The sequence below is a fragment of the Balaenoptera musculus genome, chromosome 9 (genome assembly GCF_009873245.2).
Source record: "Balaenoptera musculus isolate JJ_BM4_2016_0621 chromosome 9, mBalMus1.pri.v3, whole genome shotgun sequence".
NCBI lineage: Eukaryota > Metazoa > Chordata > Mammalia > Artiodactyla > Balaenopteridae > Balaenoptera > Balaenoptera musculus.
This window is the reverse complement of record NC_045793.1, coordinates 15,437,720-15,454,394: the sequence shown is the minus strand read 5'-3', so window position 1 is coordinate 15,454,394 and position 16,675 is coordinate 15,437,720. Positions and strand designations below refer to the sequence as shown.

General features: G+C 40.9%; 1 protein-coding gene across 1 annotated transcript; it reads right to left on the bottom strand.

Moving 5' to 3' along the window:
- Positions 1 to 3,143: 3,143 nt before the first annotated feature.
- ZC3HAV1L (zinc finger CCCH-type containing, antiviral 1 like) lies at positions 3,144 to 16,284 on the bottom strand. Its single transcript, XM_036864367.1, has 4 exons — positions 15,435 to 16,284; positions 13,943 to 14,078; positions 8,508 to 8,766; positions 3,144 to 7,317 (listed from the first exon to the last, which is right to left on the bottom strand). The coding sequence occupies exons 1-4, from the start codon at positions 15,806 to 15,808 to the stop codon at positions 7,181 to 7,183; spliced, it is 906 nt and encodes a 301-aa protein (XP_036720262.1). The 5' UTR covers positions 15,809 to 16,284; the 3' UTR covers positions 3,144 to 7,180.
- Between the last annotated feature and the right edge of the window lie 391 nt (positions 16,285 to 16,675).

Here is a 16,675-nt window from a genome sequence, read left to right as displayed (position 1 = left end):
CCATAAATAAAATAAATAAAAAAATAAAAAAATAAAAAAAAAAAGAACAGTCTTAGTTTCCTCAATAAGGTAGCAAATGAGAACTGGCTCCTTGTGCCACCTACTTACTCAGGATTCTTTCCCTACTGAGAACTTCTACCAGTAATTGGTCAATATCAGATTGATCTTTATTGAACTGTGCAAGGGAAATCACTGGGATAAATCTCCGTGTCCTATTTGTGAACATCTAGTTCATCATGCTCAGTAGACAGTGACTGCCAGCATTGTTAGAAATTTGTTGGGTTTTTTTCAATTTCACATTATTAAAAAATTGTATTGTGTTTATCAAAGTAATACTTGTAATTAATTTTTTAAAGCATATAGATCATAAAGAAATTGAATCCATAATTAATAACCTTCCAAAACAGAAAGCAACAGGCTGAGATGGGTTCATGGGTGATTTCTACAAAACATTTAAGAAAGAAATTATACCAATTCTCTACAATCTCTTTCAGAGAACAGTAGCAGAGGGAATAATCCCTAACTCATTCTATGAGGCTGACATTACCCTAATACTAAAACCAGATAAAGACATAATAAGAAAAGAAAACTACAGACCAATATCTCTCATGAACATATGTACAAAAATCCTTGATAAAATATTAACAAATCGAATCCAAAAAAGTCTGAAAAGAATTATACACCATGACCAAGTAGGATTTATCACAGATATACAAGGCTGGGTCAACATTTGAAAATCAATTAGCATAATCCATCACATTGACCAACTGAAAAAGAAAAATCACATGATTATATCAATAGATGCAGAAGAAGCATTTGACAAAATCCAACACTCATTAGTGATAAAAACTCTCAGTAAACTAGAAGTAGAGGGGAACTTTCTCAACTTGATAAGGACTATACAAAAAAACTACAACTAATATCATACTTAATGGTGAGAAACTCAAAGCTTTAAGACAAGGATGTTGTCCCCTCTCAGCCCTTCTTTTCAATGTGGAACTGAAGTCCTTGCTAATGCAATAAGACAAGAAAAGGGTGGTACAGCCACTTTGGAAGACGGTTTGGTGGTTTCTTATAAAACTAAACATTCTCTTACCATATGATCTAGCAATCATACTCCTTGGTATTTACCCAAAGAACTTGAAAACTTATGTCCACACAAAAACCTCCACATGGATATTTATAGCAGTTTCATTCATAACTGCCAAAACTTGGAAGCAACCAAGATGTCCTTCAGTAGGCGGATGGATAAACTGTGGTACATCCAGACAATGGAATATCATTCAGCACTAAAAAGAAATGAGCCCCCAAAGACATGGAGGAACCTAAATGCATATTACTAAGTGAAAGAAGCCAATCTAAAAAGACTACATACTGTTTAATTCCAACTATATGACATTCTGGAAAAGGCAAAACTATGGAGACAATAAAAAGATCAGTGTTTGCCGGGCGGGGGAGGGGAGATGATAGGCAGAGCACAGAGAATTTTTAAGGTAGTAAAAATACTCTGTATGATATTATAATAATGGATATATGTCATTATATTTTTATCTAAACCCATAGTATATACAACATTAAGAGTGAACCCTAAGGTAAACTATGGACTTTGGGTGATAATGATGTGTAAAAGTAGGTGCATCCTGGGACTTCCCTGGTGGCGCAGTGGTTAAGAATCTGCCTGCCAATGCAGGGGACACGGGTTCGAGCCCTGCTCCAGGAAGATCCCACATGCCGTGGAGCAACTAGGCCCGTGTGCCACAACTACTGAGCCTGTGCTCTAGAGCCCACACGCCGCAACTACTGAAGCCCGCGTGCCTAGAGCCTGTACTCCACAACAAGAGAAGCCACCACAATAAGAAGCCTGTGCGCCACAACGAAGAGTAACCCCCACTCACCACAACTAGAGAAAGCCCGCGTGCAGCAACGAAGACCCAATGCAGCCAAAAATAATGAATAAATGGATTTGCCTTAAAAAATAAATAAATAAAATAAATAAAAATAATAAGTAAATAAAATTTTTAAATTTTTAAAAATAAACATCTAAAAAAAAAACAAAGTAGGTGCATCCTTGCTAAAAAATACACCATTCTGGTGAGTGATCTTGATAATGGGAGAGGCTATGCATGTGTGGGAGCAGAGGGTATATGAGAAACCTCTGCACCTGCCTCTTAATTTTGTTATAAACCTAAAACTACTCTAAAAAAATCAAGTGTGGGACTTCCCTGGTGGCACAGTGGTTAAGACTCCACACTCCCAATGCAGGGGGCCCGGGTTCAATCCCTGGTCAGGGAACTAGATCCCACATGTATGCTGCAACTAAGAGTTCACATGCCACAACTAAGAAGGGTGCATGCCGCAACTAAGGAGCTGGCGAGCCTCAATTAAGCAGCCCGCCTGCCAAAATTAAGATCCAGCACAACCAAATAAAAAAAAAAATCAAGTGTACTAAAATGTAGCAAATAATAAATGCCCAACCATAGGACTATGATTAATAAATGATACATTAAAAAATATAATGCAGCTATCAAATATAATTGTGAATGCTTTCAATTATATGGGTAAATGCTTACAAAACAATATCAATCCAGAAGAGCATAATATGAAATTGTATTTATAGTACACTCTCAATATTTAAGAATATGTGCATGGAAAAAGACTGAAAGAAATATCCTACATTATTAACAGTGATTGTCTCTACACAGTCATATTATGGGTGATTATATGACTTCCTTCTTAATACTTAATTTCTGTATTCTCCAAAATTTCTACAATATTATTGTATTTCCCCCCCCGCAAAAAATCTTTTGGAAAAATATTCCTAAATAATAAGAGTAATTCAAGGATACATAATACATTATTTTAAAACTAATAATGAATGTGAGGGGATGGATGTGCTAACTAACCTTACTGTGGTAAACACTTTGCAATATGTATGGGTATACAGATGTATCAAATCATCACCTCGTACACCTTAAACTCACACGATGTTATATGTCAGTTACATCTCAATAAAGCTGGAAAAAAATTTTAATAAAAATTATAATAACATTACAAATCAATTTACAAAAACTCAAAACAGTACCTAGAACAAAATTTATATTTTGAGAATACAGCAATAACAAGGAAATTACTACATACACACATAACATATAAATGAAATTTATTTATGAATGTTTAGATGCATACACTTGAAAGTTACCAAATAGGATAAAAAATACATTAAAAGAATATATGGCATTATCAAGTGGAGCTTACTCAAGAATTTAAGGATGTTTTAATACCATGAAAACCATGAATATAATCATATTAGGTAATTTAAATGGTTAACATTATATGATTATATCAAAAGATGCCAATTCCTACCAAAAGCTTCCAATAAACAAGAATAAAGGATGTTATTTCCCTTATTATAATAGGGACAATTATAACAATATATAATTGTTTAAAACCAATAATTAACTTCATATTAAATGAAGAAATATCCAAAAATATCTTACTACAATTTTATGTAACAAAAAGATATAATAGAAATACATAAGAAAAGATAAATATTTTTGCAGCTACAATTTTATATTTAAAAATAAAACCAAACAAGCCATCTAATACTGTTAGAACAAAGACAACTTACCTAAAGACAAATATTTTGAAAATCAATAGCATTCTGAAGATAGAGATTCCCATACTTAGTAGCAATACAGATATATTTAGCCAAGAAAGAATTTATGCAATAAGGGATATTCATGACCTAGACAAAAACATGAACAAATTATAATGAAAGCAATCAAGAAATACGTCAATAATGAAGACTTAATTCCTTGATGGAAAGAATTAGTATAATAAACATAAGTCATAAAGAGTTAATTTTAGACCTAGACAATTCAAACCGAAGCATCAAAAGGATGTTTACCTTATATAACACATTCCTTAGGGCAAAAAAGATTCTATGAATACTAAAAATATGTGAGGAGAAAGAGAATCAATGAAGAGCAATATGATACTGATTCAACAGATTCAAATGCAGAGTTTAATTCATTATACGGCAAAAAATATTTAACTACCAAGTGTTATAATTACCAAAAAGAATAAATAATGTTTTTGCTCAAAGCCGGGGAATAAAAGCATGGCAATGTAATGTACTAAGTGCTAGAGCTTTGAGAACACTAGGAGAGCTGCCTGTCTTGGGGTCAGGAAAGGCTAACCTGACATTTTAAATAATCTCATTTTGCCAGGTTTTGAGGCAGGAGGAGCGAAGGAGTGGCACTTAGAAGGAGCATCATTTGCAAATAGAGAGTCACAAGATAAAATGGCACATTCCAAAAACTGCAAGTAGGTCAATACGCGCAATATTGGTCTGCATTTTAAGAACTCAATTAAAAGTCAATATTTTAAAATCAGAAAATTTCTCATAAAAATTTCTGAATTTGTGGCTGCTTTTGACAAATTGGATGATACGTCAAATTGGGCCCCGCAGTCCCACGTGGAAGCAAGAGGCAGTTGTCCCTTTTAGATGGGACAGTTTGCCACAGCACTTCCTCTCTTCCCCCATTCCTCTCACATCCACCTCACTTTATCCATTTATCTTAACTTTCTAGTCCCTGTAGGGATTTGAGTTTTATGACTTCTATCCTCGTGATGGGGACCAATGAAGGTTACGGCAGAAAAAAGCAATACGATTAGGTCTGCATTTCAAAAGGTCAACCAGGCAGCAGGGGGAGAGAAGGGTGGTAAGGAGATCAATGACATCCACAAAAGCCTATTATATTAAAAATTACAATGGGGGTACCATCCTTGAAGTGGAACAGGGGTCCATCTCGCACTTCCTACAAAAAACTCTCACAAGACAGACTTGAATACCACTGAGTTATGAATCTGTAAAACAAATGCAAGAGGTGATGAGGGTTTAGAAAAAGGCAGTGTGTTGGGGATGGAAAGAAAGGGGTAGAGAGGATAAAAATTTGCAAGATTTTTAAAGTGGAAATTCTGCAACACGGGGTAACCAATCTGACCCAGGGAATAAGAAGAAAGGAAAAGTATAGGACAATTTGCAGGTTTTTGGCTTAAGTCATTTGGTGCTGACACTGCAAAATAAAGAACAAAAGGAGGAACAAGTCTGGAAGAAAGTCACTCATTCAATTTAGGGTATTTGGAATTTGTGAAGCCTACAGATGTGCAGCTTCATCTCATAAGCCCTGATAAGTTGCCGAAGAAACTCTAATCTGATAACTCTCTAACAGCTGAATCATCAAATTAAAATAAGAGGTATGATTACATAAAATGTTTTTATAGGATGAATACCAATGGAACTAAGATTAAAATGGAATATTGTAGAATTGAATAAAATATTGCAACAAAGATTACAAAGGGTCAATAACTTCATATATAAAGGCATAATTATAAGATATATAAAAAGAACACAATAATGTAAAAATCTACTAAGTCTTTTAATGTAAAGAATATGCATTTATACACTATACTGTTTCCATTAAGGATTTAACATGGCTTACAAAAGAAATATAACAGTAAAAGAATAAAACGTAAATAATAATAATAAAATATAAAGAAAATTTTTTAATTAGCACCGGAGAAATCGTAACTAAGAAAAAAGAAGAAAGATACGCAAAACATAAGAGCTTTCAGAAATACTGTTGCTGGCAACCAAAATGAAGAGATTAACATAAGTTGCGTGACTCTTACTGTCCATTAGGAGAAAACACAGCACTGTCTCACTTTAAAAAGGACATTTTTGCACACCTCCCCCAATGGAAAAGAAAAGTTTTCATGATTAAAAATTTTCTAAATTAAATAAATTTAGCTTGATGAAAAGCTCACTACTTTGGCCCTATTTCTCAAATGTTATGTTTTTGCCAGAGAGTTAAATTAAAAAAAACAAAACAAAACACTTTACACACCAACATTTGTGGCTATTAATACAGCAAACACAGGAAAGAATTTCACAAAGCTGCTTCTCTGTGGTACCCCCTGATGAAAACAAGGAAATAAACATCAGGTACAACTAAAAAGAGACAGCTGGGTGGGCAGGGGCAGAGAGAAGGGGGGAAGGGAGAAGTCAGTATGGAATGGGCGAGGTATATAGATTTATGATGGTCCATCCTGATCACAGAAAGAATGCATACAACTTGGAGGAATGTATGAGCTCCGCATCCTTCATACTACAGGAATCTGAGACTTTGGTAAAAGTTTAATAAGAAATGGAGAGTACACAGAGTGAGGTAGAAATCTCTGGTGAGCACCCATAAGTTATATACTCTGCGGTGTTGGCTGAGGATGGATCCACGAGAGTTGGATATCATATCATATACAGTCAACATGCCTTTACGAAAATTAAGGAGCCTATTAAAGGCCAAGTCACATCAGCACAGAGGAGGGGCCCAGCAATTATGCCCCCTGCAGTGGAAGTGCAGAGTCCTAACCACTGGACCGCCAGCGAATTCCCGCATGTATTTTTAAAGAAATGAAAATCAAGAGTATCATTCAGCAACTATAAGTGAAGCAAAAGTAAAGAATAATGTAAAAATTTAATATTGTGTGGATTTTAAGAAAAGAGTTATATTCAAAAGTTGTTAGAAAGAATCAAAATATCCCAGAATAATGGAACTAGTTAAGCAAACGATGATATATTAGTGTATCTGTGCATGAAAATGATTACGCATGATAAATGTGAATAAATATGGAGAGATACTTATGGAATATTAAGCAAAAAAAAAAAAAAAAAAAAAGAGCATAAAGTGTATGTAGTCCCTGAATACCACAATGTAAACTATGTATATGGGCATACAGAAAAGCACTTGGCTGGGTCCCAGAACAAGTCCGCAGGAGCCTGCCTCTTTAAGAGCTCTGGCCGGCCAGCCCAGGGAAAGCTCTCAGGAACCGCAGGATTTGCCCAGGACTGACCTCATCTACTCTCAGGTTTTACTCTCCCTTTGCCTGTTCAATGTCTAACCTCATCCTCAACCACCCACCCCCAATTTTATCCTCCCAATCTGGCATTTTCTCCTTTTCCATCTTCTTTAATTCTCACCACAACCTGTGAGGTAGGTATCATTATGGCTATTATTAATAAACGATTAAATGAATGAATGGTTACAAATTAAATCTCAACAGAAGCTTTGTTTTCAGACCTTCCAATTGGACAACGTTCTTCTTATTTCACTGATGTCCTCTAAGGTTTACCTGAACATGGCTTCTTGGCTGACTCAGCAGGGCCAGAGACCAGAAGACCGGCCTCTGCAGCCCCAGCTACGTGTACTCCTTGTTTCTCAAGGCCCTGGGAATGCTCAGCAGAAGAAGCTGAATTATCTAAAAAGAAGAAGAAAGAGATGAGGTTTCCTGACATAGCCCTTTATCACTCTAAATTTCATTCTACGTTGGGAGCATCAGCCCAGCTAATCAGATCACCAATAAAACTCCCAACACTTCGTATTTGGAGAGTTCGTGTCGTCTGGAGTAAAATATACATATATATTTATGTATCTCAACAGCAAGCAGAAAGTCACATTCCATAGCTAGGAGAGACCCACTAAACAAGACCAGATGAAGAGAATAACAGGCCCTACCCACAGTACAGGGTAGAACGTCCCTGCCACCATTTAGGGACACACCTACACAGCCTCTGACACTGGTACTTGCAGAGCCCTCCCTACCTTCAAACCACCACTCATAGTTGGCCACTACCACCCCAACACAAGAAAATTCCATATTAAAGCTTAGGGACTCTGATGATCTGGTTCTCCTATCAGCAATTCTCCAAAGCCCACCACCCACTGAAACTCATTTTCAGCTATAAGCAAATCTAATGGAATAAGTACTCTCGCATTGTAATTTAAGAAGACCAAGCCACACTTTATAGACCTTAAAAAAGGACAGACTATGTGGCAATATGAGAAGATATTTATGATGTTGTAGAACGTGAAAATGAAAGATACTAAACTAATGCAGACTTTGACCACCACTGGACTAGTATTTTCTAGTAACAGGACTGAAGGGCCTGTAATTAAATAGTACCAATTATTCTGGATTAGAGTGAGTGGAGTCATATGTGATTTTTATTTTTACTCTCTATTTTCCAAATTCTTCTGTAATGTGGTTAAAATTTCCTAAAAATTTAAGAAAAAACTTTAACTCCATTTAATAAAAGAAACCCATCCCTACATTATCCTTACCTAGATTCTAGTCACTAGCGCACCTCCCTCCTCTTTTCTCCTACCAAAGCGGTTAAGACTGTTCTTCCTACTTCCTGACCCCCAACTTACCGAGGAGCTACACTGTTCAAACACTTGGGCAGAGGCTATTAGCTGGCAGCGCTGAAAATAAACTCCATCCCTTCCCTCCTTTGGTTAGAATCACAGTTCGATATCATAGAATGTTGACTGATGAAGCTTCCCCAAGGACAGAGCAGCAGTTAACCTAGGAAGCGCTTTCTCCCCAGACTCACTTTCAGCTCAGCGCTACACTGTTGATAGTGTTTTGTCTACCTCTGAGAGTCTCACCTTTATTTTCAAGCATCTTGTGCAGCTTCATGTGCTTGTAGGTAGCAATTATCTGAAAATTAACGACACTTGGAATATTCAGTCCTTGGTCCTGCAGCAGCTGCAGGGATGTAGCGTGAATTAGCTGATGGGACCGCTTGCACTTCGGCAGCCTGCACTCTCCCCTGACAAAGGACTTGCACACGTGAAACTTGTTGCATTTATCCTTGAGGTTGCAGTAACCATACAGGGCTTCACCTTTGTTGTAGAGCAAACAGACCTGGTACAGAAGTGAAGCAACACTTAGGACATTCATTTTCACTGTATCTCTTAAGCCAATAAAGGACAGCTTCTCTAAATGGCAACTTCTGATCATCAGTGGCTGTTAAAATCATCATGGGTGAAAGGCAGATGGGTATATAATAGTTCCTCCACCCACATCTCCCCTAGCTGTTACTAATGTTCAGCTGCCCCTCTCTGACCTTGACTCTCAGTTGGCCCGCCCTCCTCTCCCAGAGCCTGTAGCCAATGAGTGACTTCTATGCAGGTACAAAAGGCTGGCCCCCTTGCCTCAAGGCTAGAACCATTCTTCAATGTAATTTTCGCTCTAGAGCCCCGGCATGAATCAAGTCAAGGCCAGACTTCACCTTGCTTGTAGCTCTCCCTTCCCTCTTTTTTACTTTACAGATTTTCCCCAAGGATCCCTCCTTCCATATATCACATGCACCTAAAACACTATGTCAGGCTCTGCTTCCAGGGAAACCAACCTGGAAACGTGAACAGACAATTTATTATCCAAACTAGGGCATTTTTCAGGGAGCACTATTAATATTTGCATTGGGACCAGACATTGTGTACCTCCTGAGATGATACAATAGGAAATACAACTTTCCAGGTATTAGCATGAAAGTCTGACATGGCTGGAAACCCCCCAGTCCCAGGCAATCAGGGACCGTTAGTCACCCTAACAATATACCAAATATACAAAAAATTCTTGCTACAAAATCAAGCCTAAATCCAATCAAAGGTCCAGATCTATCAATTTACAGTAAATACAGGGGAGAGAGGAACATGTTAAATGATATTAGAGGAACACAATTAGTCAAACCTAAAGTGTGGGAAAATTCTAGTGGACACAAATGACCTGGTTTAAAACAAAATGGTATCAGAGAACAAATGGATGGTTGCCAGAAGGGAGGCGGGTGGAGGATGGGTGAAATAATTGAAGGGAATTAAGAGGTACAAGCTTCCAGCTATAAAATAAGTCAAGCGAGATTCATTGCAGTGATTTTTTCATAATGTATGAAAATATTGAATCACTATGTTATATACCTGAAACCAATATAATATTATAAATAATTATACTTCAATAAAAATTTTCAGAAAATAAAAAAATAATAAAATAAGTCATGGGATCAACCAACAAGGGATTAATCTCCAAAATATACAAATATCTCATGTAGCTAGATATCAAAAAAAACAAAAAACCAAATCAAAAAATGGGCAGAAGATCTAAATAGAATTTCTCCAAAGAAGAGAGACACATGAGACATGTCCAAGAGACACATGAAAAGATGCTCAACATCACTAATTATTAGAGGAATGCAAATGAAAACTACAATGAAGTATCACCTCATACCTGTCAGAATGGCCATCATCCAAAAATCTACAAGCAATAAATGCTGGAGAGGGTGTGGAGAAAAGGGAACCCTCCTACACTGTTGGTGGGAATGTAAATTGGTACAATCATTATGGAGAACAGTATGGACACTAAAACTAGAGCTACCATATGATCCAGCAATCCCACTCCTAGGCATATATCCAGAGAAAACCATAATTTGAAAAGATACATGCACCCCAATGTTCATTGCAGCACTATTTACAATAGCCAGGACATGGAAGCAACCTAAATGTCCACTGACAGAGGAATGGATAAAGAAGATGTGGTACATACATGCAATGCAGTATTACTCAGCCATAAAAAAAAAGAATGAAATAATGCCATCTGCAGCAACACGGATGGACCCAGAGATTGTCATACTGAGTGAAGTAAGTAAGACAAAGATATCATATGATACTGCTTATATATGGAATCTAAAAATATGATACAAATGAACTTATTTACAAAACAGAAATAGAGTCACAGATGTAAAAAAAAAAACAACTTACAGTTACCAGAGGGGAAAGAAGGGGGAGGGATAAATTGGGAGATTGGGATTGACATATACACACTACTATATATAAAACATAACTAATAAGGACCTACTGCATAGCACAGGGAACTCTACTCAATACTCCGTAATGACCTACATAGGAAAAGAATCTAAAGAAGAGTGGATATATGTGTATGTAAAACTGATTCACTTTGCTGTACAGCAGAAACTAACACAACATTGTAAATCAACTATACTCCAATAAAAAAAATTTTTTTTAAGGCATGGGGATATAATATACAGCATAAAGAATATGGTCAATAACACTGTAATAACTTGTATGGAGACAAATGGTTATTAGACTTACCATGGTGATCATTCCATATGTATTTAAACGTCATACATATGAAACCAACATAATATTGCACATCAATTATACTTCAATCAGTAAGCCAAAAAATGGTATGCTGCCTATGATTGTGATGCCAATTTTCTAAAATGAACCCATAATTTTAGTGCAATTCCTACCTCCCCCAAAGAATTCCTATAGAATAGTTTTAGGAATCTGAATGATTCCAAAGCTCATCTGAAAAAGGAAAGAAGTGAGAATCAATTAATGAAAAAAAAAGAAGAAACAGGAAGCCAGAACAGTTTTTTGAAAAATAAAAGCATTAAGATAAAAATGTAAAAAAACTCACAAAATGAGTATAAGTTAAGGCTTCTACAAGACAATATTAAGCTCATATGGTCTTATTGCTCAGCTCTAGCAAATCTTGAATTATTCTGACTTGGGGGCTAGGTCTAGGATCTGTTTTCTTTCATCTCCTGTACATTCTGGAACCAGTATCACACTGTTTAATGAAAGTAGTTTATATTTTAAGATATGATGGTACGAGTCTCTATGCCCAGTTTATTATAAAAGGATGTATAACTCAGGAATAATTGGATGGAAGAGATGCACAGGGCAAGGTATGTGGGAAAGGGTGTGGAGCTTCCATGCTTTATCTGGGCGCCACTCTCCCAGCACCTCCACATGTTCACCAACCTGGAAGCTCTCCAAAGCCATCCTTTTGGGTTTTTTGTGGAGGCTTCATCACATGGGCACGATTGTTTAAATCACGGGCCATTAGTAGTTGAACTCAATCTCTAGGCCCTTTTCCCTCCCAGGAGGTGGGAGTGAGACTTAAAGTTCCAACCTTCTAATCACATGATTGGTTCTTAGGGAAACCAGCTCCCATCCCTAGGTTACCTAGAGGCTTTCCAAAAGTCACCACATGAACATAACAAAAGTCACTTTTTATCGCTCTCACGTTTGACATGTACACACCACTATATTTAAAATGGATAACCAGAGACTTCTCTGGTGGTGCAGTGGTTAAGAATCCGCCTGCCAACACAGGGGACATGGGTTCGAGCCCTGGTCCGAGAAGATCCCACATGCCACGGAGCAACTAAGCCTGTGTGCCACAACTACTGAAGCCCGCACGCCACAAATACTGAGCCCAGGCGCTGCACCTACTGAAGCCCGCGCACCTAGAGCCTGTGCTCCGCAACAGGAGAAGCCACTTCAGTGAGAAGCCCGCGCACCGCAACAAAGAGTAGCCCCCGCTCACCACAACTAGAGAAAGCCTGTGCGCAGCAACGAAGACCCAACACAGCCAACAATTAATAAATTAATTAATTAATTTTTTAAAAAAGTAAAATGGATAACCAACAAGGACCTACTGTAGAGCACAGGAAACTCTGCTCAATATTATGTAACAACCTAAATGGGAAAAGAATTTGAAAAAAAATAGATACATGTATACGTATAATTGAATCACTCTGCTGTACACCTGAAACTATCACTACATTGTTAATCAACTATACTCCAACATAAAATAAAAAGTTACAAAAAAAAATTTAGGAAATTCCAAGGGTTTTAGGAACTCTGTGGCAGGGGCAGAGACAAAGACCAAATATATATTTCTTATTATAAATCACAATATCACAATACTTGCCTCTTATTGATTTTTTATGTGTACTGTACCTATATTACATACTGAATCTTTAGGAGTGTGGCAGAAAGGAATCACCAGGCATTTTCACACACGAGATGTGAGGTACCACTCCTGCCTCATCCACTGTGCTTGTCCACGGTCCCTGCTGTCTAAGTGGCCATGTTTTGTGCCACGTGCCATGCACCTCCAGTTCCAGATGATTAGACCGAAGGCAGGCTCCTGTCTTAAATGCAGCCAACCCATCAGCTGCTCACAGAACACTGACATAGTCTAATATGACAAGAGGGGGCTGGACCCAGGGTACTCGGGTAGAAGCCATAAAGAAAAAAATGCAGTAAGTTTAACAATACAAATGTTAAGCTTCTACAAGTCAAAAAATTTCATAAACACTAAAGGTAAACAGAAGTTGCACTATCCCTTCTCTCTGAGACAAAACAGACCGCCCCCCCCGCCCCCCTATAGCTGCCGCATCCTCCTCTCCCTTCCTGCCAAGATCTGTCGTAATACTTTCTTTGGGGATTCCAACCCTTCTGTTTAAAAAATTCTTTGTGTATAGCTAAACAGATACAAACGTGCTAATTCTGCCATTATAGCAGTTATAATGGGTACCTTTGGAACAACATAATGTAGTTCCAAAGCAATTCAAATTAATATCTAAAGCCTCCAAAAAGTAAATGGGGGGGGGGGGATATTTGTAACAAATGTGACCAAAAAAGGGATCTGTATCGTTAAAGACATCCTATGAATTAACAGGAAAAGACAAACGCCTGGATATAAAAGTCAGCAAAAGTATAAACAGGTAATTCACAGAACACAGGCTTCATAATCAGACAAAACTAAATTCAAATCTGCCATTTTCTACGTGGGCAAGTTATTTAATCGAGCCATTTTCTATGTGGGCAAGTTATTTAATCGAGCCTCAGTTGCCTCACCTGTAAAATGGGGACAGGCATACCTCACTCATAGGCTATTAATCAGCTAAGGTATATGAATTACTCAGCATTCAGTAAGAGCTCAAAAAAACCAGTAGCCATTATTATTATTTCTATACCATACTTCTTGTGTATCAAAGCCCAATAAAATTATAGACTGCAGGAAGGCCAGCACTGTATCATACCCACCCCCCTTCCCCTCAGGCTGTCCTCGGTAAGCAGATTGTTGATGTTCTCCCCTGACTTTTTTTTTTTTTCTTTTATATGTTCTTTGTATTTCTCTTCAATAGTTGCTTGACCCAACATCTTTCTGTCTCCCCTGACTTTTTTCAAGGTGCAGACAATATGAGGGTGACTCCTTAGTGACTCACCTCTGGTAAAAGGCAGGGGTCATTCTGTAAAAGAAGGATCCGAAGCTGGGCCTCATTGAGACCAAACAGTCCCTGGTTTTTCAGGACTTGGATGTTGACAGGTATGTGGATATCATGAGAAAGGGTGCAGGTAGACCTAGAACACAAAGGTCTGGATCAGAGGCCCAGATGAAGAAGGGGCCAGACTGTCAAATCCCTTCCCTAGGGTCACTTTCAACTTGCAGGTGAAGTTACACAATTTTCCATGAACCCATGGATACTACAGGCTAATAAGCTCTGATAATAAAAAAAGCTGGGATGCCTTCCCTGGTGGCGCAGTGGTTGGGAGTCTGCCTGCCAATGCAGGGGACACGGGCTCGAGCCCTGGTCCGGGAGGATCCCACATGCCTCGGAGCGGCTGGGCCCGTGCGCCACAACTGCTGAGCCTGCGCTCTGGAGCCCGCGAGCCACAACTGCTGAAGCCCGCGCGCCTAGAGCCTGTGCTCTGCAACAGGAGAAGCCACCACAATGAGAAGCCTGCGCCCCGCAACAGGGAGTAGCCCCCGCTCACTGCAGCTAGAGAAAGCCCGCGTGCAGCAGCGAAGACCCAATGCAGCCAAAAAATTAAATAAATAAATTTATTAAAAAAAAAAAAAAGAAAGCTGGGATGATGCAACTCCCCTCCCAGAGCCGTTTAACTCTGAATGAGGATGCTTTAAGGCCAAAGGGACCCCCTCCTCCAGTCACCTGCCTTGACAGAGGGTGCCCGTGGGTGGGTTCTGCAGAGGACCGCACTGGGCCTTCTCCACCCCAAGCGGCTGCGCACCCCACCATCCACCAACCTTAAAAAGAATGCATGCCTCCTCCCCCCACCCCGCTTTCGGGGGGCTAGAGGAAACCGAGGAAGACTGGAGTTAGGAGGCCGCCTCAAACGACCTCTTCCAAATCATCCAGCCCTCAGTTTCCTGGGCGGGGGTGGGGGGGGGACGTCGAACTAAATCGCTCTTTCTAAACCTAGAGAGCACAGACTCGCGTCTGTAAAACTCTGTGCTCAACTGGGAAGGGCCGATCTCTGGATAAAGGATCCATGAATCTCATGGGGTCCGCAAATGGCCCCCAAAGGGCCACTGGTGGAAATGAACGCAAAAATCCCAACCTGATTTATCCCGGCCGTGCTGTGGAGGATCTCGGGGGGCGGGGGGGGAGGTGGGCAGAAGCTGCAATCTGGGGCGGGGGGAGGCGGAGAGAGGTGGTTGAGAAGTCCAAGTCCAGACGATCTTCCGCCTCATTCCGCAGCTGGGAGCGCGGGGAGGCCTCCCTGCGAAGGACCCGGAGGGGCCCCTTCCCGGGGCTTTCCCTCTGCCCTTCCGGAGGGGGGCGTCCGGCCCGGACCAACGACCCCTTTTCTTACTTCTTAGCTGGGTCCCGCTTCCGGCTGGCCAGGCCAGGCCCGCGGCCCGTGCGCCCTGACCGCCGCGTCCCGCCCGCCGCCCCGACCCGCCCGCAGCCTCACCAGCAGTCGCGGTTCGGGCACTTGCCCATCATGTGGCGGCGGCAGAGGTGCAGCTGGTCGCAGGCCTGGCACTCGCCGCGCTGGTAGCGAGCGCAGAGGCGCGCGGAGGACACAGCCACCACCCGCCAGGCCGAGGGGCCGCCGCCGCCGCCCGCGCCGCCCTCGCCGGCCGCCACCTCGGCCTCGGCGTCCCACGGGTCCTCCCGCACCTCCACCTCCTGCAGCAGGAAGCGGTCGGGCCCGGCCTGGCGCAGCACGTCCCGCAGCCGGGCCTCCGAGAGCTCCACGTGGCCGCGCAGATCCTGCAGGAACATGCGGCCGCCGTGGGCGCACAGCACCTTGGTGAGGAACGAGCACACCGTGGGCTCCGCCATGGTCGCGGCCCGGCTCCCTGTGCGGAAATCCGAGGCGGGCCGACTCCTCCCAGTCACGTCCACGACTACAAACCCCGTTCCCGGGGCGGGCCGGGGGGAGGGCGGGCGAGGGGCGGCCGCCCGCGGGCCGCGGCGCAGAGAGGCGGGCCCCCGGGCCTGGGTCCACCCTGGGCGCGGATCGGGCGGAGACAGACTTGATTGAGCGCCTGCTCTGCGCCAGGCACCCTTCAAGGTTAAGTCCTCGCCTGGAGGGGCTTGTATAGTCAGGGGGAATTTGAGATACTGGTAAGGGCTACAAAGAAGATGAAACAGGGAATGTGGTAGAAGGTGCCTACCTGGACGGCGTTAGGTAGCTGGGAGAGGAAGACCTCAGGACGTAGCCACTAGCCACAATTGAGCACTTGAAATGTGACCAGTGCGAGTTGGGATGTGCTGCAAGTGTGAAATACACACACACCGGATTTGGAAGCTTTAGAATGCAGAGAGTGTAAACTTCATATTCATGATGTTAAACTGATAATATTTAAATAAAACGTTATTATAATTTCATCTGTTTCTTTTACTTCTAATGTAGCTATGAGAAAATGTAAAATGGCTCACTTTATATTTCTGTTGGACAGCACCTGTTCAGACCTGTACATTTATTAAGGAGCTATCTTTTTGCCCAACACCGTGCTGATTTAATGACCATTTTTTGAGCCAACCGGTAATGCAGCAACAGAGTATAAAGATGAATAAAACATAATTGAGGAGCTCAACTAGCCGAATTGCTGTCTTAACAGGGCGGTTGTGAGGATTAAATGAGTTAATGTCGCATAAAGAAGCCAAAGAGGAAGGCCACTTTAGCTTCCAGATGCCAGAAGACCT

Bases quoted from the DNA above. Each gene is read 5' to 3' on its own strand.
- ZC3HAV1L (XM_036864367.1), bottom strand. From the start codon at position 15,808: ATGGCGGAGCCCACGGTGTGCTCGTTCCTCACCAAGGTGCTGTGCGCC. The intron at 14,079-15,434 runs GTGAGGCTGCGG...TTTGTGTTCTAG, and splicing joins TGCCCGAACCGCGACTGCTG to GTCTACCTGCACCCTTTCTC. The intron at 8,767-13,942 runs GTGAGTCACTAA...CTTCTGTACCAG, and splicing joins ACCCCTGCCTTTTACCAGAG to GTCTGTTTGCTCTACAACAA.